This window comes from Scyliorhinus torazame, chromosome 8 (genome assembly GCF_047496885.1).
Source record: "Scyliorhinus torazame isolate Kashiwa2021f chromosome 8, sScyTor2.1, whole genome shotgun sequence".
Taxonomy (NCBI): Eukaryota; Metazoa; Chordata; class Chondrichthyes; order Carcharhiniformes; family Scyliorhinidae; genus Scyliorhinus; species Scyliorhinus torazame.
Genome location: NC_092714.1, coordinates 180,364,114 through 180,386,104, shown reverse-complemented (window position 1 = coordinate 180,386,104; position 21,991 = coordinate 180,364,114). Strand labels below are relative to the sequence as shown.

At 44.2% G+C, this 21,991-nt stretch overlaps 1 protein-coding gene across 2 annotated transcripts in view; it reads left to right on the top strand.

Moving 5' to 3' along the window:
* The window catches only part of LOC140428291 (AP-1 complex subunit gamma-1-like), a 263,950-nt gene that overhangs the window by 219,709 nt on the left and 22,250 nt on the right, over positions 1 to 21,991 (top strand). Inside the window, exon 23 of one of the 2 annotated variants that reach the window (XM_072514603.1) lies at positions 696 to 3,276. The exons of the other annotated variant lie outside the window; for it this stretch is intronic. Coding sequence (XP_072370704.1) covers positions 696 to 797 — 102 coding nt within the window. The 3' untranslated portion in view covers positions 798 to 3,276. Of the gene's footprint in view, positions 1 to 695; positions 3,277 to 21,991 lie in introns of those variants that run through there. 2 annotated transcript variants of the gene reach the window in all.

Sequence of the window (21,991 nt, the reverse complement as noted above, 5' to 3'; positions counted from 1 at the left end):
AGTTTAATGAAGCACTGGAGAAGGGGGAGTTGCCGGAGACGATGAAGCACGCAGTAATCACACTAATCCCCAAAAAAGGGAAGGATCCAAAGGAATGTGGGTCGTATAGACCCATATCACTATTGAACACGGATGTGAAAGTATTGGCTAAGTTGCAGCACCGAGGTGACCCACTCTCCAGGCCTCTGCTGTTCTATATCGATATGAGCATTCATTTGCAGTGCTGGAGAATATCCTGGGGCTGGTGGCCTACTGGTGTTTTCTGTTGTCACTCTAGGGAGAATCTCTGAAAATCAAGCCACAATTGGCAATTGCAACTTGAGTGTCAGAAATGGTGACCAATAATGAGATTACAATTCTCCAACAAATACTGTGCACAGTAGCTGCAGATTTGGATTTTCGATTTACCTCTCAGTTGAGTTTGTCAACGAGAAGGAACTTTTGGTTTTGTTTTCAATTGGGCCATCCATTGCAGAAAATGGTATATCTAGATGTGTCAAATTGACCTCGAAACCTCACATTTCTGTTGGTATAATCTCAGTACACTAATGTCAGGATAATTAATATTAATCAGTAAACCACGTCCTAGAAACATCTTTAGTCAAAGGAAGTTTCTTGGAGTGCAAGTGAGGATAGTTGGGGGTTCAGCTGTATATTAAAGTTTGACCTAAAGTGCTTTTTTTTCCCCTTTAAAGCACCCGCTAAGGATGAGGCTGAAGTTTATGTATAATCACAGAGAAGCACCGATCGAGGTCATGGCAGATGTCAACGAGTTCCCACCCCAGGCTTGGGAGTGATTTGAGCATTAAGATGGAATCCATGGACTAGACTTTACACTGTGGTTGCTAGCCAGAAGCTGCTGCAATGTACAATCATCCCCGTGGAAGAAACTGGCATCAGACTGCCCCAGTATTGGAGAGGAAGTTGAATATTTCCTAATTACTGTATAAGGACATTACTTCTGTGAAGGATCCATGGCAAAAGAGGTGGAATCTCATGTCTTGAATAATCTATTACTAATGGATCTGGTTGTAATAAAATGTTACCTAGCTTTGATGAACAAAAATCATACCTACATGAGTAGGTTGAAAATAAATCATGAGGTTAAAACCCAGCCCATTTGGTTTAGGTCAGAATTCTATTTATTGAGGTATTTGAACAAAGAAAAAGGATTATTCACAATTTAATGCTGTGACTCCTACAATTTAGTATACCCATTTATTTAATTTAGTTTGAGATCCTGTTGCACTTGTGGGCTGCTGCATTGCTGGTTTTGTTCAGGTAGAATGGGAGCCTTGGAAAAGGATGTCGGTCCCCTTTCCACGTTCTTATTTCCCCTCCTCCCCCAATCCTGGTGGACTTTCAATAACATTGATTTGGAAGACTTTCACCAGTACAATGTTGTCATGATGCCTCAATGTAACGATCCCACTCCACCGTCAGACCCGCTGTCAACAAATGTAGAGCAAGAGGAGCAGTGGGGAAAATAGCAGTTTTGTTTACAGTCCAGATTTTTCTTCCGCTCTTCCTGAAGGAAGGCCTGATGATAGCACGCCTTTTAAATCCTACACTAAGCTGTCAGAAAAATGCACCACTTCATTTGCTGAAGATCTACAGTTCTAATTGCAAACTGTTTTGCACTGATCTTAAAAATAAACAGAATTAGACACTGGCTATTCACCAAAATGTAACCATTTCAAACAAAAGGTCATTTGAGGCTTTAACCACCCAGGCGATGAACCATTTCACGGGTTCAGTGATGGGTATTCAGAGACTCTTAAGTTCCAGTTGTTTAAGCATCTTTTTGGAAGTGGTTTTTTTGTTGCCCATCTTATTGATTATGTTGTAACTTAGTACAGATCTCACATGTTTGTAGTCTGTCTTTGTTCACTGTTCCCAGAAAATGTGCAAAATCTATGTTTCGCACACCTAAAAAGCCATTCATTAGCACAAAACAATGCCACCATTTTGTTCAAACTTGAGGAGAGGTTTGTCTCACTGAAGGAGATTGATAGTTTTACAAAACAATTGATTATTTTCCATGCAAATTGTTAACCACATCTAAATTAATTCATCTTCTCTAAATTCTAGTCTTGACTGGCAGCCTGTATTTGCAGCATTTATTACGCTGCCTTCACCTTGAATAAGGTGTGTAGTTAGTAGTCGAGCTGCAGTTTGTGTAGCTCTGAAAACAAAATTCTGTTGATGTTTTAAGAAAATTCTTCCTATTACTGCTTTTACAGGTTGTAGGCAGATTGGACAGAGTTGGGGGGGGCGGTGGAGGGACTTAATTGAAATCATTGTTGTTGCATTTGCTTCATCCAATGATGCACAGGTCACTCATCCTTGGTCTGTAATGTATAACTCACCCAACTGTTCTCATCAGATCTCACACTGCAGGTGTGGAAGATGCAATAAGAACAATGAGATTCATGTTCCAAACTTGCAGATGGAAAGTGCTGCCACAGTCATTCGCCCCAGGGTTGGAGAGAGGAACGGTGTACCACCATAAGCATTTATATACCCAACTCCCCGTTCAGTAGTTTGAAATGTTCGCCAATATTTTGATTTATTCGGTGGCTGGTGTATATTGTAGGGTCCTGTAATGCCACCGATGGGTTCTCCTGCTACCGTCAGTCTGTTTAGTCTTGCTGCTGAAGCTGTGTTGTAGTTGTGCAGTAAAAAGCAGATTGACAACTTCTACTTGAATGAGCCACGGCCCGTTAACGCGGTATCATGTATGGGTTTTGAACCCAATAGCCATGGTCATAAATGCCATGCTGGTGGTCACATCTCTGTCTACATTAAAACTCTACGGCAGGTTCTGTTTTCCAGATTGCAAGTAAAACATAAGGAAACCAGACAAAAGCTTCTGATATGCTGATAAGAGTTGGTGAACACTGCTCAGAGTTCTGCATATTCCCAGAGATGCATGAGCAAAGGGATCACATTGCCTAAATGTTAACGTTAGTGTAAGTGATCCAAGCTATTTCCAGGCACTGTATGCACCCATGCAGCAACACAAATTGGCAGAGGGTCCTCTCATTAGGACATGAGTTCACTGGACAACTCTTTCTTCAGCACCATGTTTTTCTGTGGGGAGGGGGGGGGGGGGGGGAGTCATGTTTACAGTTTAATTTTCTTTACATTTTGGAAGTGTTCAAATGAGCTTTTTTTTTGTTTACTTTGTTCTATGAATGTTGTACAAAAGAGTGGTGCAAACCTAAATGTAGATCATAAACTTTGTATGCAATAATAAAAGATAAATTAACTATGGATGGTTTCTTGTACATGCGGAGAACTGTGGTGAAACATTTTTAGGAAATGAGATATTTCATTCAGTCCGGTTAAAACTTGTGTATGTAGAGTGAAGGCAAACTATGATACAAGGATAAATTGCCTGAGACTGAATGAAAACATTCTGCACAGCACTCGTAGCGGAGATACTTTCACTGCATGTGATATAATTTTAGCTGATAACACCACATTATAGGAAGGATGTGGAAGCATTGGAAAGGGTGCAAAGGAGATTTACCAGGATGCTGCCTGGATCGGAGGATAGGTCTTATGAGGAAAGGTTGAGGGAGCGAGGGCTTACTCATTGGAGCGAATAAGGATGCGAGGCGACTTAATAGAGGTTTATAAGATGAGGAGGAGGATAGATAGAGTGGACATTCCGAGACTATTTCCTCGGGTGGATGTAGGTGTTACAAGGGGGCATAACTAATAAGGTTCGGGATGGGAGATATAGGAGGGATGTCTGAGGTAGGTTCTTTACTCAGAGTGGTTAGGGTGTGGAATGGACTGCCTGCTGTGATAGTGGAGTCGGACACTTTAGGAACTTTCAAGCGGTTATTGGATAGGCACATGAGCACACCAAAATGACAGGGAGTGGGATAGCTTGATCTTGGTTTCGGACAAAGCTCAGCACAACATCGAGGGCCGAAGGGCCTGTTCTGTGCTGTACTGTTCTATGTGTCCATGCACATTGTGTGTGGGTATGTGACTGTTGAAGTGGGGGAAATTGAAATAATTTGGTATTAAGATTAGCATTAGCAGCTTTGAAATAGGCAAATGTAGTTATGGGAGTCTTTCTTGACATGATGGGAACTTTCACCAATACTGTAGGCATAATGAGATCCTGGACCAAGCGTAGTTTATAATCATCTTTATTAGTGTCGCGAGTAGGCTTACATTAACACTACAATGAAGTTACTGTGAAATTCCCCGAGTCGCCATACTCTGGGGCCTGTTCGGGTACACTGAGGGAGAATTCAGAATGTCCAATTCATCTAACAAACATGTCTTTAGGGACTTGGGGAAGGAAACCGGAGCACCCGGAGGAAACCCGCGCAGACACTGGGAGAACATGCAGACTCCGCACAGACAGTGACCCAAGCCGGGAATCGAACCCAGGACCCTGGCGCTATGAAGCAACAGTGCTAACCACTGTGCTTCTGTGCCGCCCAGAAGCGGCTAGCCCAGCAGTTACAATAATAAGAGCTTTCACAGACATTTCTTGCTGAACTGGACAAGGAGATAAGGGGGAACTGAAGGCCTTGCAAAAGGCTATACAGTGAGATAATGGGAGCATCTGCTTATAGAATAATATGGTTAGTTAAGGAATTAATCCACACACCCATGACTTGGACAAACACGGTGGGGGGGGGGGTAAAAAATAATAAGGATGAAGGTGAAAAGATTATCTTAAAATGAATTTAGAGTACCCAATTCTTTTTTTTTCCCAATTAAGGACAATTTAGCGTGGCCAATCCACCTACCCTGCACATCTATTGGGTCATGGGGCCGAGACCCACGCAGACACGGGGAGAATGTGCAAACTCCTCACGGACTGTGACTTGGGGCCAGGATTGAACCCGGATCCTTGACACCATGAGGCAGAAGTGCTAAACACTGCCACTGTGCCACTCTTGAAGGTCAAAAGAAAAGTCTTTGCTTCCAATGGTGGTTCTGTAGCACCCTTTTCTCACAGCACACTGGTTGATCAAAGTCCTTGGGTTGTAGCCTGTAACGATCTTCACTGTAGTTTAGAAATTTATTACCCTCCGCTTTTGCTGGAGAGGGCCCTTGGCTTCACATCAGACTGTGCTTTCGGTTCGTCATTTATTTCCCAGTCTGTTCCTTTCTTGAGACACTATATCACATCAAACCTTGCCCAGCTCGTGGTTTGACCTCACGCCTTTGCAGTTCTAAGAGAATGGCACCCAGACCTACTACAAAGAGTGAGAGTCCTCACAGTTGCCTTCTGAAGAACGTTCAGCTGGTTCTTTTGGGAGACAAATAATCAGAACCCTCCCTGCAAGCTGTGGCATCAAAAGTGAAACTAAACAGGAATATTGTGGCTCTTTAGAACATTCCAGTGGGATAATATCCAATCACTGCCTGTTATTGGGCAGAGCACAGCCTTTTAGGCCCATTCATTTGCCACCAGCCAAATCAATTAAACCGAGTCATCACTGAGGTCAGCCAATCTCCAATCAGCAGTCTAAAACAGCACAGCCTTCTGGAATCAGCTTGTTTGAATTACAGGCTGCTTTGCCTTAAAGTCCTATTAAACATTCATGGATCAAAAATATAACAGCAAAAATAAAATAATGGGGAAATAAGGGAATAGACTGGGAATAAACACGAAGGAGCAGGAAGGACCCTTACAGTGAGGATGTTAAAAGGCTTCAAGGTGATTTAGACAAGTTGAGTGATGGGAAAATATATGGCAGATGTAATATAATGTGGATAAATGTGAAGTTATCCAATTCGGACAGAGAAACAGAATGGCAAGAATATCATTTAAATGGTGTTAGATTGGGAAATGTTGACGTACAAAGGGACCTGGGTGTCCCAGTACACCAGACACTGAAAGCAAGCATGCAGTTGCAGCAGGAAGTTAGGAAGGCAAATGGTATGTTGGTCTTCATTGTAGCTGTACATGGCCTTGGCGAGGCCACACCTCGAGTATTGTGTGTAGTTTTGACCTCCTTATCTAAGAAAGGATATATTTGCCATAGGAGTTGTGCAGTAAAGGTTCAGCAGGCTTATTCCTGGGATGGCAGGATTGTTGTAGGAGGAGAATTTGGATGGACTGGGCCTGTATTCACTGAAATTGAGAAAGGTGAGAAAGGATCTTATTCAGATGTATCAAGTTCTGTCGGGGCTGGTCAGATTTGATGCAGGAATGTTGTTTCCTCTGGGAGGTCTAGAACAGGGGGTCACAGTCTTAGGCTAAGGGGTAGGCCATTTTGGTCTAAGACGAGGAAATCCTCTACTTGGTGTCACACTGCATCTGCATGTGTCTTATACATTCAGTCCAGTGTCTCCCTATCCGTGTCTGATGGAATTCTGCCCGGAGTCTGTGTGTGTCTTATGTAATTCTGCCCAATGTCTGTCTGACTGTGTGTGTCTGGTGTAACCCTGCCAGGTGTCTGACTGTGTGTGTCTCTGATGTAATTCTGCCTGGTGTCTGTTCGACTGTGTGTGCATTTCTGATGTAATTCTGCCTGGTGTCTATCTGACTGTGTGTCTGACGTAATTCTGCCTGGTGTCTGTCTGACAGAGTATCTGATGTAATTCTGCTTGGTGTGTGTCTGACTGAGTATCTGATGTAATTCTGCCTGGGGTCTGTTCGACTGTGTACATGACCTGATGTAATTCTGCCTGGTGATTGTCTGACTGTCTGTATCTGATGTAATTCTGCCTGGTATATGTCTGACTGTGTGTTCTGCCCAGTGTCTGCCTGACTGTGTGTATCTGATATAATTCTGCCCGGTGTCTGTCTGTCTCTCTGATGTAATTCTGCCTGGTGTCTGTGGGTGTCTCTGTTGTAATTCTGCCTGATGTCTGACTGTGTGTCATGTGAGAGTGCCTTTAAGAAATGGGTGTTTAAGAAATGGGTGTTTACCAGTGATGTCAGAGTGTGGGTGGAGCTGGGCTGTCTGTCAGCTTTTTACTTTCGTTTTAGGGTGTTTGCTGCAGTGTGTGTTTTAGTTTTGTTTTCAGTGTTGGAGCTGAAACCAGACCAAGCAGGTGTACTGCTGTTCTCTGCCATCAAAAGACTATTTCTTGATAATTTGGTGAATTCGGAATTATAAATGTTCTCGGTAGTGAATGTAAACCTAATGTGCTTCTGTAAAAAGGTGTTTCTTTTGTCTTCTGGATGTTGTTTGGGAAGTTATTAAGCGTCACTTAGTGTTGTATTTGAATTAATGGTTGCTAAGATGTTCACTATATTTTAAAAAGGTTAACTTTAGTTCATAGAATAAACATTGTTCTGCTTTAAAAAATACTTTTCCATTTCTGCTGTACCACACCTGTAGAGTGGGCCGTGTGCTCCCCATACCACAATCTGTTAAAAGTTGTGGGTCAGCTGAACTCCATGATACATTTTGGGGTTCTCTAAACCCTGGCCCATAACAGTGTGTCTCTGATGTAATTCTGCCTGGTGTCTGTGTGTGTGTGTCTGTGTGTGTGTCTTGATGTAATCCTGCCTCTGTCTGTCTGACTGTGTGTGTCTCTGATGTAATTCAGCCTGGTGTCGGTCTGACTGTGTGTGTGTGTGTCTCTGATATAATTTTACATGGTGTCTGCCTGACTGTGTCTCTCTAATGTAATTCTGCCTGGTGTCTGTCTGACTGTGTGCGTGGCCCTGATGTAATTCTGCCTGGTATCTGTGTGTGTGTGTCTTGATGTAATTCTGCCTGGTGTCTGACTGTGTGTGTGTGTGTGTGTGTGTGTGTGTGTGTGTGACTCTGATGTAATTCTGCCGGGTGTCTGACTGTGTATCTGATGTAATTCTGCCTAGTGTCTTTCTGACTCTGTGTGGGTTTTTTTAATGTAGAGTACCCGATTATTATTTTTTTCCAATTAAGGGGCAATTTCGCAGAGCCAATCCACCTAACTTGCGCATCTGTGGTTTGCGCAGACATGAGAATGCGCAAACTCCACACAGACAGTGACCAAGGGCCGGGATTTGAACCCGGGCCCTCAGCGCCGTAGGCAGCAGTGCTAACCACTGTACCACGTGGCGCCCTTGTGTGTGTTTCTGATATAATTCTGCCTGGTGTCTGACTGACTGTGTGTGTGTCTCTGATGTAATTCTGCCTGGTGTCTGTCTTGCTGTGTTTCTGATATAATTCTGCCTTCTGTCTAATATGGATTGTGTCTCCTAATGAAGTATTGCACTGATGAGATACGATAAATATGATATTTATTCAGATCATCAGGAATCAATAGTCATCATAAAGATCAACGTATCAGCTTTTTCAGCAGTTCATTACATTTTATCTAACTGAATTAAAGTTATTTTAAAAGAAAGTTTTATTTCTTATATCTTTTTAAGTATTTTCCCCCATATTCACCTCTACTTTCCTGAAGTTGCTATTTCTGGAGTAACAGTTCCATTACTCTTGAATGCCCCATCTATCGCCAATTGTCCTTGAGAGGGTTGAACCTCTGCTGTCCATGTGGAACTGTTGTACCCCCAGTACTGTTAGGGAGGGAGTTTCAGCACTTTGATCAGTAACAGGAGTGACAATATAGTTCCTGGGCAGGATTGGGTGCAACTTCGAACAGAACCCGCAGGTGGTGGTGCACCCATGTGCCTGCTGCCCATGTCCTCCAAGGTGGTAGCCGTTGCAGGTTTGGTAGGTGTGTTGAACGAACCTTGGTGAGTTGCTGCAGTGCATCTTGTAGATGCTGCTGTGCCAGGAGTGAAGGGAATTAACGGGGGCTGTGATGCTGATCAAACTGGCTGCTTTGCTTTGGATGGTGCTGAGCTTCTTGTGTGGGATTGGAGTTGCATTTATCCAGGCATGGGGAGAGTATTCGATCACACTCCTGACTTGTGCCTTGTAAATGGTGGACAGGCTTTGGAGAGTCACGAGTTGTAGATTTTCCAGCCTCAGACGTCCGGTGGCGTGATGTGAGGGGGAGGATGCGCACAAGGTTGCTCTGCTGGAAATCTGACCTATTTACCCTTTTTCCCAGGGCCTCGGGTCTTTAACGTACTGGAAAAAACCTTGAAATTAACTGGGTAGAGTTCCTTCATCACTGCAATGCTCAAGGGAGGCGAACCTGGAATAGAATCAGCCCGAATTTCAGCGGCAGTCTCGGACTCCCAGTGATCAACTGGACGTCAGATGGTGAACGGCAGCTTCTTCTCCAACCATTCCACCAACAGCAGAAGCACTCAACAGAATTGTGCGGTTGAGCTTGAGAAGTATACACCATGCTTGACTTTGGATCTTAAAAGATCAGTCGAGGAGTCCTTGGCCCCCATTCGTTCAGCTCTTGAGATCACCAGCCAGACCTTCGAAGCACAAGCAGCCACAATCAAGGGCGTGAAGACTGCGTTATCTGACCATAATGACAGGATCACTTCCTTGGAGGCCGACCTTGCTGCTGTGATCAAGGGGAACAGGACATTAACATCCAAGCTGAACTACCTGGAGAACAGATCCAGAAGGCAAAATGTTTGTGTTGTGGGATCATTGGAGGGGATCAAAGGCTGCACCTATTCAGTACTTCTCAGACCTGTCCTACGAAATGGTGGGTGAGAAATATATCAACCCCCCCCCTCCCCCCCCCCCCCCCCCCCCCTCCTGAATTAGTCCGGACCCACCGTTTGTTATAACCCAAACCTCGCTCTGGAGACACTCCTCGTGCATTAATCGCAAGGAGTTGGTGCTTCGATGGGCAAGAGAGCACTGAGATTTTGTGGGGAGGCCACTTTATCAGATTAATTCAGAACTTGAGTGCAGACCCAGCCAAGAAGAGGGCTGCCTTTAACAAAGTGAAACCTTCCCTGCTTTAGAATGGTGTCAACTTCAGGATGATTTATCCAGCCCCACTTCGTGTAACATTTTCTGACTAGCTGGGAGATGCAGACTCCTTTGTCCAGAAGCACAATTTGTGCCCGATTTAATCTGGGGCGGGATTTTCCGTTGGCCAATGCCGAAATCGCGAAACGCGATTGGGCGGAAAAATGGTTCCACCGCCAAAATCGCGGCGAGCACTGATCCGACAACAAATTGCAATTCTCCATCAGGAGAAGGCCAATGTAGATCATCCACTCAGCAATTCTGGCTGAAGGTGTTTGCAAGTGCTTCAGCCGTGTCTTTTACGCTGACTTGATGGGCTGTTCATTATTTGAGGGTGGGGATATATTTAGAGCTGCCTCCTCCAGTGACTGGTTTAATTGTCCACCACCAAGCACAACTGGATGTGGCAGGTCTCAGAACTTAGATCTGATCCATTGATTGTGGAATTGCTTAGCTCTGTCTCTCACTTGATGCTTCTGTTGTTTGGCATGCAAGTAGTCCTGTCTTGGAGCTTCACCAGGTTGACACCTGGGGCTGGATTCTCCATTTCAGCGGCTAAGTGCCTGCTGAAACGGAGAATTTGCGAGCGTTTTATGATACCAAAATCGGCGACGGCCCCTCACCGATTCCGGGACTGGTGAGGGGTTAGCAGCGGCGGCGGGTGAAACTCACGGCTCCCGTGCTGAAAACGGCCAGAGAATGGCCGGGTGCATGGTCGCACATGCACACGCCGCCGACCTGTAGTGGTCGCACAGTACAACATGGCGCCGGCTGTGCACAGACTCGACCCACCATCCGTGACCCCACAGGACACCCCTGGCCACCTACCAACCAGTCCCCCCAGCCCTCGAGGAAGCCACCCCGGCCAAAGGCACGGATCCCGGCCGAGTGTGGTGGCGCTGGACACAGTCCACAGTCGCCTTGCCAGGTTCCTGACCGCTCAGACCACATGTCAACCGCACAGTCGGGTACTCGACCCATCGGCATGAAACCGGTACCGGCTCCGATTTGGGCTTCGGAATGGATTCTCCGCCCAATCGCCGATTACCATATCGGCAATGGATAATCCCGCCCCTCATTTTTGGGTATGCCTGGTGCTGCACACTTCATTGAACCAGGGTTAGTACCCTGACTTGCTGATGATTGTAAACTGAGGGACATGCTGGATGATGCGATTACAGGTTGTGGTTGAAATCAGTTCTGCTGCTTCCTTGTGTAGTAAATGATGCGAGATCTTAGACAAAATTAAAGTAATTTACAGAAATTTAAGTCAACATACTCATGAAGTCTATTTATCTGTATTCTGTGTAAGATGTTTTCTACTAAAATGAGTCCATGTGTCTTGCACCAAATCAAATGGTGCCGCCAAAGCTCACCCTGCGGTCAGTCAGTGATTCATATTGGATAGCACTGCTCTAATTCTTCATGTGAAACGTGCATGAGAACTATATCTGAAACAGGTAAGCCAAGTTATTACTCCCTGAAATAACTGGCCAAAAAGCACACAGCTGCGAGGATGGGTCTGTGGCAGGTAGTAAGGGAACCAACAAGCGGGAAATACCTACTTGACCTCATGAAGCAGCACTGTGGCACAGCGATTAGCACTGCTGCCTCACAGTACCAGGGACCCGGATTCAATTCTGGCTTGGGTCAATGTCAATGTGGAGTTTGCACGTTCTCCCCGTGTCTGCGTGGCTTTCCTCGGGTGCTCCGCTTCCCTCCCACAGTCCAAAGATATGCAGGTTAGGTGGATGGGCCATGCTAAATTGCCCCTTAGTGTCCAGGGATGTACAAGTTAGGTGGAGTCACTGGGATAGGGAAGGGGTGTGGATCTAGGTGGGGTGCTCTTTCAAGTGGTTGGTGTGGACCCGATGCACGAATGGGCTCCTTCAGCGCTGTAGGAATTCTACGGTTCATCCTCACCAACCTGCCTGCCACTGTGTTGAAGTCCCTCTTCGGCTCCCATTTGCACCCTCCATTCGTTCTTTTAAAGTCACTGGTATCTATTACTACCACCGGAGTGGTCTTTTGCTGCTCCTCTTACTCCTGGTCTTGCTCTCACCCTCTGTCCCCCTTTCTCCAGGCTCATGTCCTGCCTTCTGTTCTTGACGTTGAAGTCCCTGGTGTCTGTTGCCACCATTGGGAACTTCTTCCGCTGCTCCTCTTCTGGCTGCTGCCTCCCATTCTGAACTCTCACTGAAGCCCTGGGCTCCATCTGAAACTAGGTGAACACATTTAAAAAAAAAAAAAACTTTTCAACATTTTTTTATATTCATTTATTTATTTTAAAGGCTGTTTCATTTGTGGATGTATAGTATTTATTCACTTTGACATCCTCATTCACAACGACACCAACCTATGTGACTTCTCCTGTCCTCCGCTGCACCCTTGCATTTTGTGGAAGGTCCCCATCTCTCAGCTCTGGTCTGCTGTGTGTCACAGTCCTTTCTTTCCCTCTCCTTTCAAAAATCCTTTTCAAGTCTGCCCATCCCCCCCCCCCCCCCCCCACCCACCCCCCCCCCACCACCACCACCACCACCACCACCACCACCACCACTCAAACTCTGATGTAATTTAGAAATGGTTGCTCCGTTCAAGGCACTAAATAAGTGAGTTGTTTCTCGGGTGAAAGACACAGAAACTGTGGCACCAATACTTTAATGAAAATGTACAAAAACACAAGGATCGATCATAAAAACAAGTCAAACAGCGTCACTTCTTCGAGCATAATGTGATGACACACTCCAGAATACGAACTGCATAGATCAGAGATACAAAAGAACTATGAATTTTACATCTGCAAATCACTGTATAGCAACACTGAGGGTTCTACAAAACAAAAAGCATCAATCAAACACATACTTTAATTTGTTCAAGTGGTGTTGCCAGAAACAGAGGTCTTCATGGGTGTCAGCCTTGGCACAGTGGTAGCCCTCTTGCCCCTGAGTTAGAAGGTTGTGAGTTCAAGCCCCTGGCCAGATACCTGAGCACAAAATCTAGGTTTATACAGTGCTACACTGTCAGAGGATAGGATTTATAAACCAAGATTCCATGGCATTATTGGAAGAAGAGTAGGAATATCTTCCAGCATCCTGGCTAACATTTATTCCTAACCAAACTTAAAATATATGGTCATTTATCCCATAGTGGTTTGTGAGATCTTGCTGTGTGCAAATTGACTGTCATATTTCCTACATTACAGCAGTGACAGCACTTCAACAGTATTTAAGTGACTGTGACATGCATTGGATTATCCTGAGGTCATGAAAGGCACTAGAATGAATGCATGTCTTCCTTCTAACTCTAGAAATTCTACTCCTAGCGGACTACAGTTCCAGGAAGCCGGTTTAGCTTAGTTGGCTGGATAGCTGGTTCGTGATGCAGAGCGAGGCCAACAGCGCAGGTTCAATTCTGGCTGAGGTTATTCATGAGGGCCCCCGCCTTCTCAACCTTGCCCCTTGCCTGAGGTGTGGTGACCCTCAGGTTAAATCACCACCAGTCAGCTCTCCCCCCTCAAAGAGGAAAGCAGCCTATGGTTATCAGGGACTATGGTGACTTTGCTTTTACAGTAACCAAGTATATCATTCTGCATTTGGATGGGTGTACAGGCACCCAGTACTATCAGGCTCTTTGATTGTGAAGGATATTATACAGTTCAATCCTGCCCCTTTCCTAGCCCAGAACTATAGAACTAAATGACACTGACCAGCAAAACAAACCTCAACAGTTTCTTGTTTTGTCCCACATTTTGAAGTCAGGGAAATGAAGATCCCATATAAAGGTGGTCTCAATGCTACAACCCCTTCAGAAGGGCTACGTCTGCACCAGCACGACTTTTACATAGTCACTGAAGTCAAGATTTTTTTTAAGACAAGTGCGTGTATTTGAAATTGGAAAATGGTGTATTATGCACCAATTTTGGAATACCACCACCACTTTGGAATTTTAACAAATTTCAACAAAAGACACACAAAAAAGAACACAGCTGTATTGAAATAAAAGTAAAATTATTATTATACTGTGACCATTACCATCAAAATCCCTGTGCGGCCTACATGGTTGCAAAATATTGTTTAATGCAAACATTTTAAAAATGATTCCTGGCCAGAAAATAATTTTGTTTCTGCACGGAATACTGGAACCATTGGCTATTGGGACAGGGAGTAGTTGCTGAGAGAGCTGTATTTGTATCAGTAAAATACCATCAACAAGACAGGATCCTGCGGAAAGCCTCATTTATCATAGTATACCATTAGCAATAATCACCCATGTGCTTGTTAACCTATGTTGGTGCCTGGTCTTGCAATGCTTCAATTTTTAATTTCTCATCCTGTTTTCAAATCCCTCTTTGGCCTTGCCATTCTCTCCATGTATCTTCCTTCAGCTCCTACGAGATTTCTCACTCCAATTCTAGTCTTGTGTATGACTGATTTTCTTCGCTCCACCATTCATGCCTTCAGCTGCTCAGACCCTAAGCTTCGGAATTCCCTCCCTACACCCTGCTGCCTCTCCGCCTCTCTTCCTTTAAGACATTCCTTAAAACCCACCTCTTAAACAAGCGTCGGTCATCTGTTCTAACATCACCTTATGTGATTTGGTATCACATTGTGCTTGAAAATCGGTCCTGTAAAGTGCCTTGGTAGGTTTTACTACATTGAAGGTGCTATATAAATGTAGATTGCTGTCGGTAACACGAGGTGAAGGTGAGGGGGGAGAAGGAGAAGAGATTCTGAGTCTCAGTATAAGGGAGCTGGTTTTCCATATTAATTGCTACATAGGGATCTGGCTGGAGCTAAGATAACATCATTTGCCGTTAGTTGGGCTTACCCTGCATTCTTCAAGAAAAAACATTGGGCAGAATTCAACCATAAGATTTCGAAGTATCATTTTGGTGAGTTTGGCAGGTGGCGGGCTTCTCCGGCCATGCCTGCCCGGCAACTGGAAATTCCCGCCCAAAGTCAATGGACCTCTACATAGTCTGCGCCCCACCTGTGGCGGTTTTGTGGCGGGCTGGACAGAAGAATCCACCCCAGGGTTGTTTCCTGTCAGCGTTTTGGGTGACATCCTCCCACATTTAGTCATTTTATTGGGCCTTGGTGAGTTTCTCCCCAGTCCACGCTTAGAATTTTTGTCAGCAATGGGGACCAAGACTGGCTCCTCCGAGATCAGCCGTCATGTTGAAAGGGTGTCTCAATCTCCAAGTGAACTTGCTCCCCCCAACCCATGGGCAATGCCACCCCCATACACATGGGCATTACCCCCCTTCGAGTGAGGACACCCTGCTATGGGGTCGCTGAGGGAAATCCCCCTTTTCAGGTCTTCCCACCTCTCCTTTTGGGCCCACCCTTCACCCCCCCCCCCCCGAACCTTTATGAGGCCCCTTTATACCCCCTCATCTCCCCTTTCATGGGCATGGCCTCCCTCAGGCCCTGACCCGTGGCAGTGTCGCCCTGGCAGTACCCGTGCCAGCCTGGCAGTTCCACACCAAGGTGCCCAGATGAGAGCCAGGAGGTCACCCTGTGCACCTGGGGGACACAAATGACTTGGGAGACCCACCCTGATGCTGTTACGCCTGGTCCATGTTTATGTGGACCAGTATTAAACAGCACCCTGGCGAGGTCTCCCAGGCTTGGCTGACAAGTCCCAGGAGCTGGGGGAATCTGATGTATGCATATTTAAATGACCCGAATGGCTCATTTAAATATGCTGGCCTGGATCTCACCCTCGCTGGGTGAGATCCAGGTCAGGACATTCAACGGCCTCGTCCTGACACCAAGTTGAGCGCAACGAGTCCATTGAATCATGCCAAATGTCTACAATGTTGCTGGAAGTGTGAGCTAATGAGATCCTAACGAGGGGAATGGGGCATCTGGGACCTTGGTGAACAATGGGATCTTCTTAGCCAATGAGAGTTAAGGATCAGGAATTATATAGAGGAGAGTGAATTAAAGGAGGGAAATTAAATGTGAAATCATACACATAAAGAGAAGAAAAGAAAGACTGGAATGAGAGAGAAAGAGACAAAAGGAAGAAAAAATAAAATTTTACATTTTTAAAATCTCCCTGAAAATTCCAAATCTAAGGAAACTAGTACCAGAGAGTTTGATATTTAACAATTTGCAAGTTGTTGAAAAGCTACTTAAATTATGACCTAAATATCTACCCAGGGATTAGTTAGTATCTACACTGTAAATGTAGCGCCGTCATGCTATTGCATGCATATTAATAGTGCACAGTACGAAGTCTTACAACACCAGGTTAAAGTCCAACAGGTTTGTTTCGATATCACTAGCTTTCGGAGCGCTGCTCCTTCCTCACGTTCACCTGAGGAAGGAGCAGCGCTCCGAAAGCTAGTGACATCGAAACAAACCTGTTGGACTTTAACCTGGTGTTGTAAGACTTCGTACTGTGCTCACCCCAGTCCAACGCCGGCATCTCCACATCATATTAATAGTGCGGCAGACAGTAAAATTGCATTTTTGCAAAGCTAATAGCAGAGGAGCACAACTAGACAGCAATTGGATGTTCATATTAAACCATGTCCTTGCTTAGAGTTGCTGTACCATTTACACACGAGTAACAGTAGCAGCCAGCATTCCTGCTGTCATGCTGACAGCAAATTCTGGTCTAATATTATCTGAGGGACAGTCAGTAACACAGGGAGCAGGGTCTGGTGGGATTGCTCAACCCTTTTGTATGTGAAAGTGGAGTGACACCAGCAGAGATATTCTGTAATTCAGGGTTCTGGGTCAGAGGTGCTGCAGTGCAAGGGAGCTGGATTAATATCAATAACAGCACTGGAGCACCTACAGAGTATTAGGGCACAAAAAGGCAATGAATCTCCATTTGAACACCCAGACTTCCTGGGACCCACGTCTCACCATAACATTATATGTACTGTCCAGCTCAGAGTCTGCCTCTTACTCAGTCTCCTACTGTTACTGTCATTATTCAAAATGAAGGACATTAAGGAGTTTCAGTGATCCTCCTCTTTTAGTGAAGATGTTCCCTGGGGCAGAGGCCCGCGCTGTAATTTAAAACATGGCTGTTTTTTAAAGATCAGTTCATAAAAAGCATCTTCTATAAATCCTATGATAACTTTAAACTTTTTTTTAGCAAATTCTTAAATGTAGTACAAGATCAATCATTACTCCTATATTCAGTCCTTCTTATATACAATATTTACAGGCCTCATTTAATGAATTACTTTATTCCCGCTTGTAATCTCATTCCTTGGATTTTTGTGAATTATTTTTTTCTTTAAAAACAGTTTGTTTTCAGTTTGGAACACTTCATCCCACTAATCGGGATTTGCCTTCCGATGTATTATGAGGGCTTTCATTTAGAAGAGAGATTAAAAACAAGAGCAACTGAGAATCTGTTGACAGTGACCTGCATCCAATCCCCATTTTAACCTGGCATTACGGCCGTAACTGTTTCATAGGCTCATTGGAATGTTAGATAATAATGAATGCGATGGAAATGATTTGGTACATGGCGCATACATGGCCACTGTTCACTATACAATAAATTGTTTGTTTTCCTTCCCTGTCCTTGTGTGGGATCATGATGGCGGTGTAGTGCCCATTGACTATGGGAATGTTGAGAGGAACTGTCATCAGAATATTTGACAGTGATGCGCATCACAGTTGGGCCAATTGACGCCCCCCCCCCCACCCCGAACACCCCCCAAAACCCCCGCCTCAGATTGGCTAAGGCACCAACAGCTAACATTTTGTATTCTGGTCATGTTTTTTTCTGATTTACTCGGATGGTCAGTGAGTGATTTGCCCAAAATTATTATTTAGTCCTGCCTGGAACCAGACTAATTAGAATCTTGCTTTTATCTAAATTATATCAAATAGAATCTGGTACCTAGTCATAGGGAATGACCATTTGCCTTGGTAAATACAAATTATAACCATGCTTAAAATAATTCCCTTTGGTGTGCAGGTTAGGGTTACAAGGATAGGATGGGGAAGAGGACTGAGCCTGGATATGGTGCTCATTCAGAGAGTCGGTGCAGGCTCGATGGACCAAATGGCCTCCTTCTACACTGTAGGGATTCTATGGGTCTTAAAGCTATAACCAGAACACCATTAAACACAGGCAGGTGATGCCAAGCACCAAGCTCAGGATTGTCTCCCTCGTGTAAAGGAGAAAATGAACCCCAAATCCTCTTGGAATAGACTGAGTGTGCTTCTGTGCAATGAGTAGAAAAGTGATACATTTTAAAACAAAGTCAGGATGAAATTTGTCTTGGAAGACAATACAAAGCATGTGACAGCAAATCAACAACCAATTTTCCCCCTTCCAATTCATACTCACCCATTTCCTTCCTCTGGCCAAAATAAATTTACCCCCCAGTGAGCTCTTCGACCCACCCACCCCATGAAATGTTGCATCTCCTGAATGATGTAGCGACATTATGAAATTAATATTTCTGGACATTGCTTTGTAATAATAATCTTTCAATAATAATCTTTTACTATTGTCACAAGTAGGCTTTACACTAACACTGCAATGAAGTTACTGTGAAAAGCCCCTAGTCGCCACATTCTGGCATCTGTTCGGGTACACTGAGGGAGAATTCAGAATGTCCAAATTACCTAACAGCACAGCTTTCGGGACTGTGGGAGGCAACCGGAGCACCCGGAGGAAACCCACGCAGGCACAGGGAATATGTGCAGACTCTGCAGACAGTGACCTAAGCCGGGAATCAAACCAGGGACCCTGGCGCGGAGAAACAACAGTGAAGCTAACCACTGTGCTACCGTGCCAGCCAATATAAAGGGGTTTATACAGGAGTTCTCAATATTTTTGCTACTAAGCACCCCTCCAATGTTATAAAATTCCACTGACCAACTCCCCCTACCCTGTAGCACAACCAGATGTTTTCTGTATAAAAATTAGCAATGCAATTAAATATATTTATTATTTTTATATTACTTACAACTTGACTGCTATCCTCAAATATCCACAACTTAGGCTGGTGTTCTTTCTTTACTCCACATTCCAGCTGACTAGAGATATCTAGATTCATTCTCTTACCCAGAGATATCTCACATCATTTCTCTACCCAGAGATATCGCACATCATTCTCCTAACCAGTGATACCTCGCACATTCTCCTACCCAGTGATATCGTGCATCGTTCTCCTACCCAGTGATATCTCGCATCATTCTCCTACCCAGAGATATCTCACATCATTCTCCTACCCAGAGATATCTCACATCATTCTCCTACCCAGAGATATCTCACATCATCCTTCTACCCAGAGATATCTCATATCATTCTCCTACCCAGAGATATCTCACATCATCCTCCTACCCAGAGATATCTCATATCATTCTCCCACCCAGAGATATCTCACATCATTCTCCTACCCAGAGATATCTCACATTGTTCTCCTACCCAATGATATCTCAGTGTTCCCCTACCCAGTAATATCTCGCATCATTCTCCTACCCAGAGATATCTCACATCATTCTCCTACCCAGAGATATCTCAGATAATTCTCCTAACCAGAGATATCTCACATAATTCTCCTACCGAGATATCTCACATCATTCTCCTACCCAGAGATATCTCACATCATTCTCCTACCCAGAGATATCTCGCATCATTCTCCTACCCAGAGGTATCTCACATCATTCTCCTACCCAGCGATATCTCACATCATTCTCCTACCCAGTGATATCACGCATCATTCTCCTACCCAGAGATATCTCACATCATTCTCCTACCCAGAGATATCTCACATCATTCTCCTACCCAGTAATATCTTGCATCATTCTCCTAACCAGAGATATCTCACATAATTCTCCTACCCAGTGATATCTCACATCCTTCTCCTACCCAGTGATATCTCGCATTGTTCTCCTACCCAGAGATATCTCGCATCATTCTCCTTCCCAGAGATATCTCACATCATTCTACTACCCAGTAATATCTCGCATCATTCTCCTACCCAGTGATATCTCACATCATTCTCCAACCCAGAGATATCTCACATCATTCTCCTCCCCAGAGATATCTCACATCATTCTCCTACCCAGAGATATCACACATCATTCTCCTACCCAGAGATATCTCACATCATTCTCCTACCCAGAGATATCTCACATCATTCTCCTACCCAGTGATATCTCACATCATTCTCCTACCCAGAGATATCTCACATAATTCTCCTACCCAGAGATATCTCGCATCGTTCTCCTACCCAGAGATATCTCACATTGTTCTCCTACCCAGAGATATCTTACATCATTCTCCTACCCAGAGATATCTCACATCATTCTCCTACCCAGAGATATCTCACATTGTTCTCCTACCCAGAGACATCTCACATCGTTCTCCTACCCAGAGATTTCGCATTGTTCTCTTACCCAGAGATATCTCACATCATTCTCCTACCCAGAGATATCTCACATCATTTTACTACCCAGTAATATGTCGCATCATTCTCCTACCCAGAGTTATCTCACATCATTCTTATTTGGTTTTCATTTCATTTTTCATTTTCATTCATTTTCATTTCATATTCATACCCAGAGATATCTCACATCATTCTCCTACCCAGTGATATCTCACATCATTCTCCTACCCAATGATATCACGCATCATTCTCCTACCCAGAGATATCTCACATCATTCTCCTACCCAGAGATATCTCACATTGTTCTCCTACCCAGAGATATCTCACATCATTCTCCTACCCAGAGATTTCGCATTGTTCTCCTACCCAGAGATATCTCACATCATTTTACTACCCAGTAATATATCGCATCATTCTCCTACCCAGAGATATCATTATTTCATTTTCATTTCATTTTTCATTTTCATTCATTTGCATTTCATTTTCATACCCAGAGATATCTCACATCATTCTCCTACCCAGAGATATCTCACATCATTATTTCATTTTCATTTTCATTTCATTTTTCATTTTCATTCTTTTTCATTTCATTTTCATACCCAGAGATATCTCACATCATTCTCCTACCCAGAGATATCTCACGTCATTCTCCTACCCAGAGATATCTCACATCATTCTCCTACACACAGATATCTCACATCGTTCTCCTACCCAGAGATATCGCATTGTTCTCCTACCCAGAGATATCGCACATCGTTCTCCTACCCAGTGATATCTCACATCATTCTACTACCCAGTAATATCTCGCATCATTCTCCTAACCAGAGATATCTCACATAATTCTCCTACCCAGTGATATCTCACATCATTCTCCTACCCAGTGATATACATTCTCCTACCCAGTAATACCTCGCATCATTCTTCTACCCAGTAATATCTCGCATCATTCTTCTACCCAGTAATATCTCGCATCATTCTCCTAACCAGAGATATCTCACATCATTCTCCTACCCAGAGATATCTCACATCATTCTCCTACCCAGAGATATCTCACATCATTCTCCTACACTGAGATATCTCACATCATTCTCCTACCCAGTGATATCTCGCATTGTTCTCCTACCCAGAGATATCTCACATCATTCTCCTACCCAGAGATATCTCACATCATTCTACTACCCAGTAATATCTCGCATCATTCTCCTACCCAGTGATATCTCACATCATTATCCTACCCAGAGATATCTCACATAATTCTCCTCCCCAGAGATATCTCACATCATTCTCCTACCTATAGATATCTCACATCATTCTCCTACCCAGTGATATCTCACATCATTCTCCTACCCAGAGATATCTCGCATCGTTCTCCTACCCAGATATATCTCACATTGTTCTCCTACCCAGAGATATCTTACATCATTCTCCTACCCAGAGATATCTCACATCATTCTCCTACCCAGAGATATCTCACATTGTTCTCCTACCCAGAGATATCTCACATCGTTCTCCTACCCAGAGATTTCGCATTGTTCTCCTACCCAGAGATATCTCACATCATTCTCCTACCCAGAGATATCTCACATCATTTTACTACCCAGTAATACGTCGCATCATTCTCCTACCCAGAGATATCTCACATCATTCTTCTACCCAGTAATATCTCGCATCATTCTTCTACCCAGTAATATCTCGCATCATTCTTCTACCCAGTAATATCTCGCATCATTCTCCTAACCAGAGATATCTCACATCATTCTCCTACCCAGAGATATCTCAC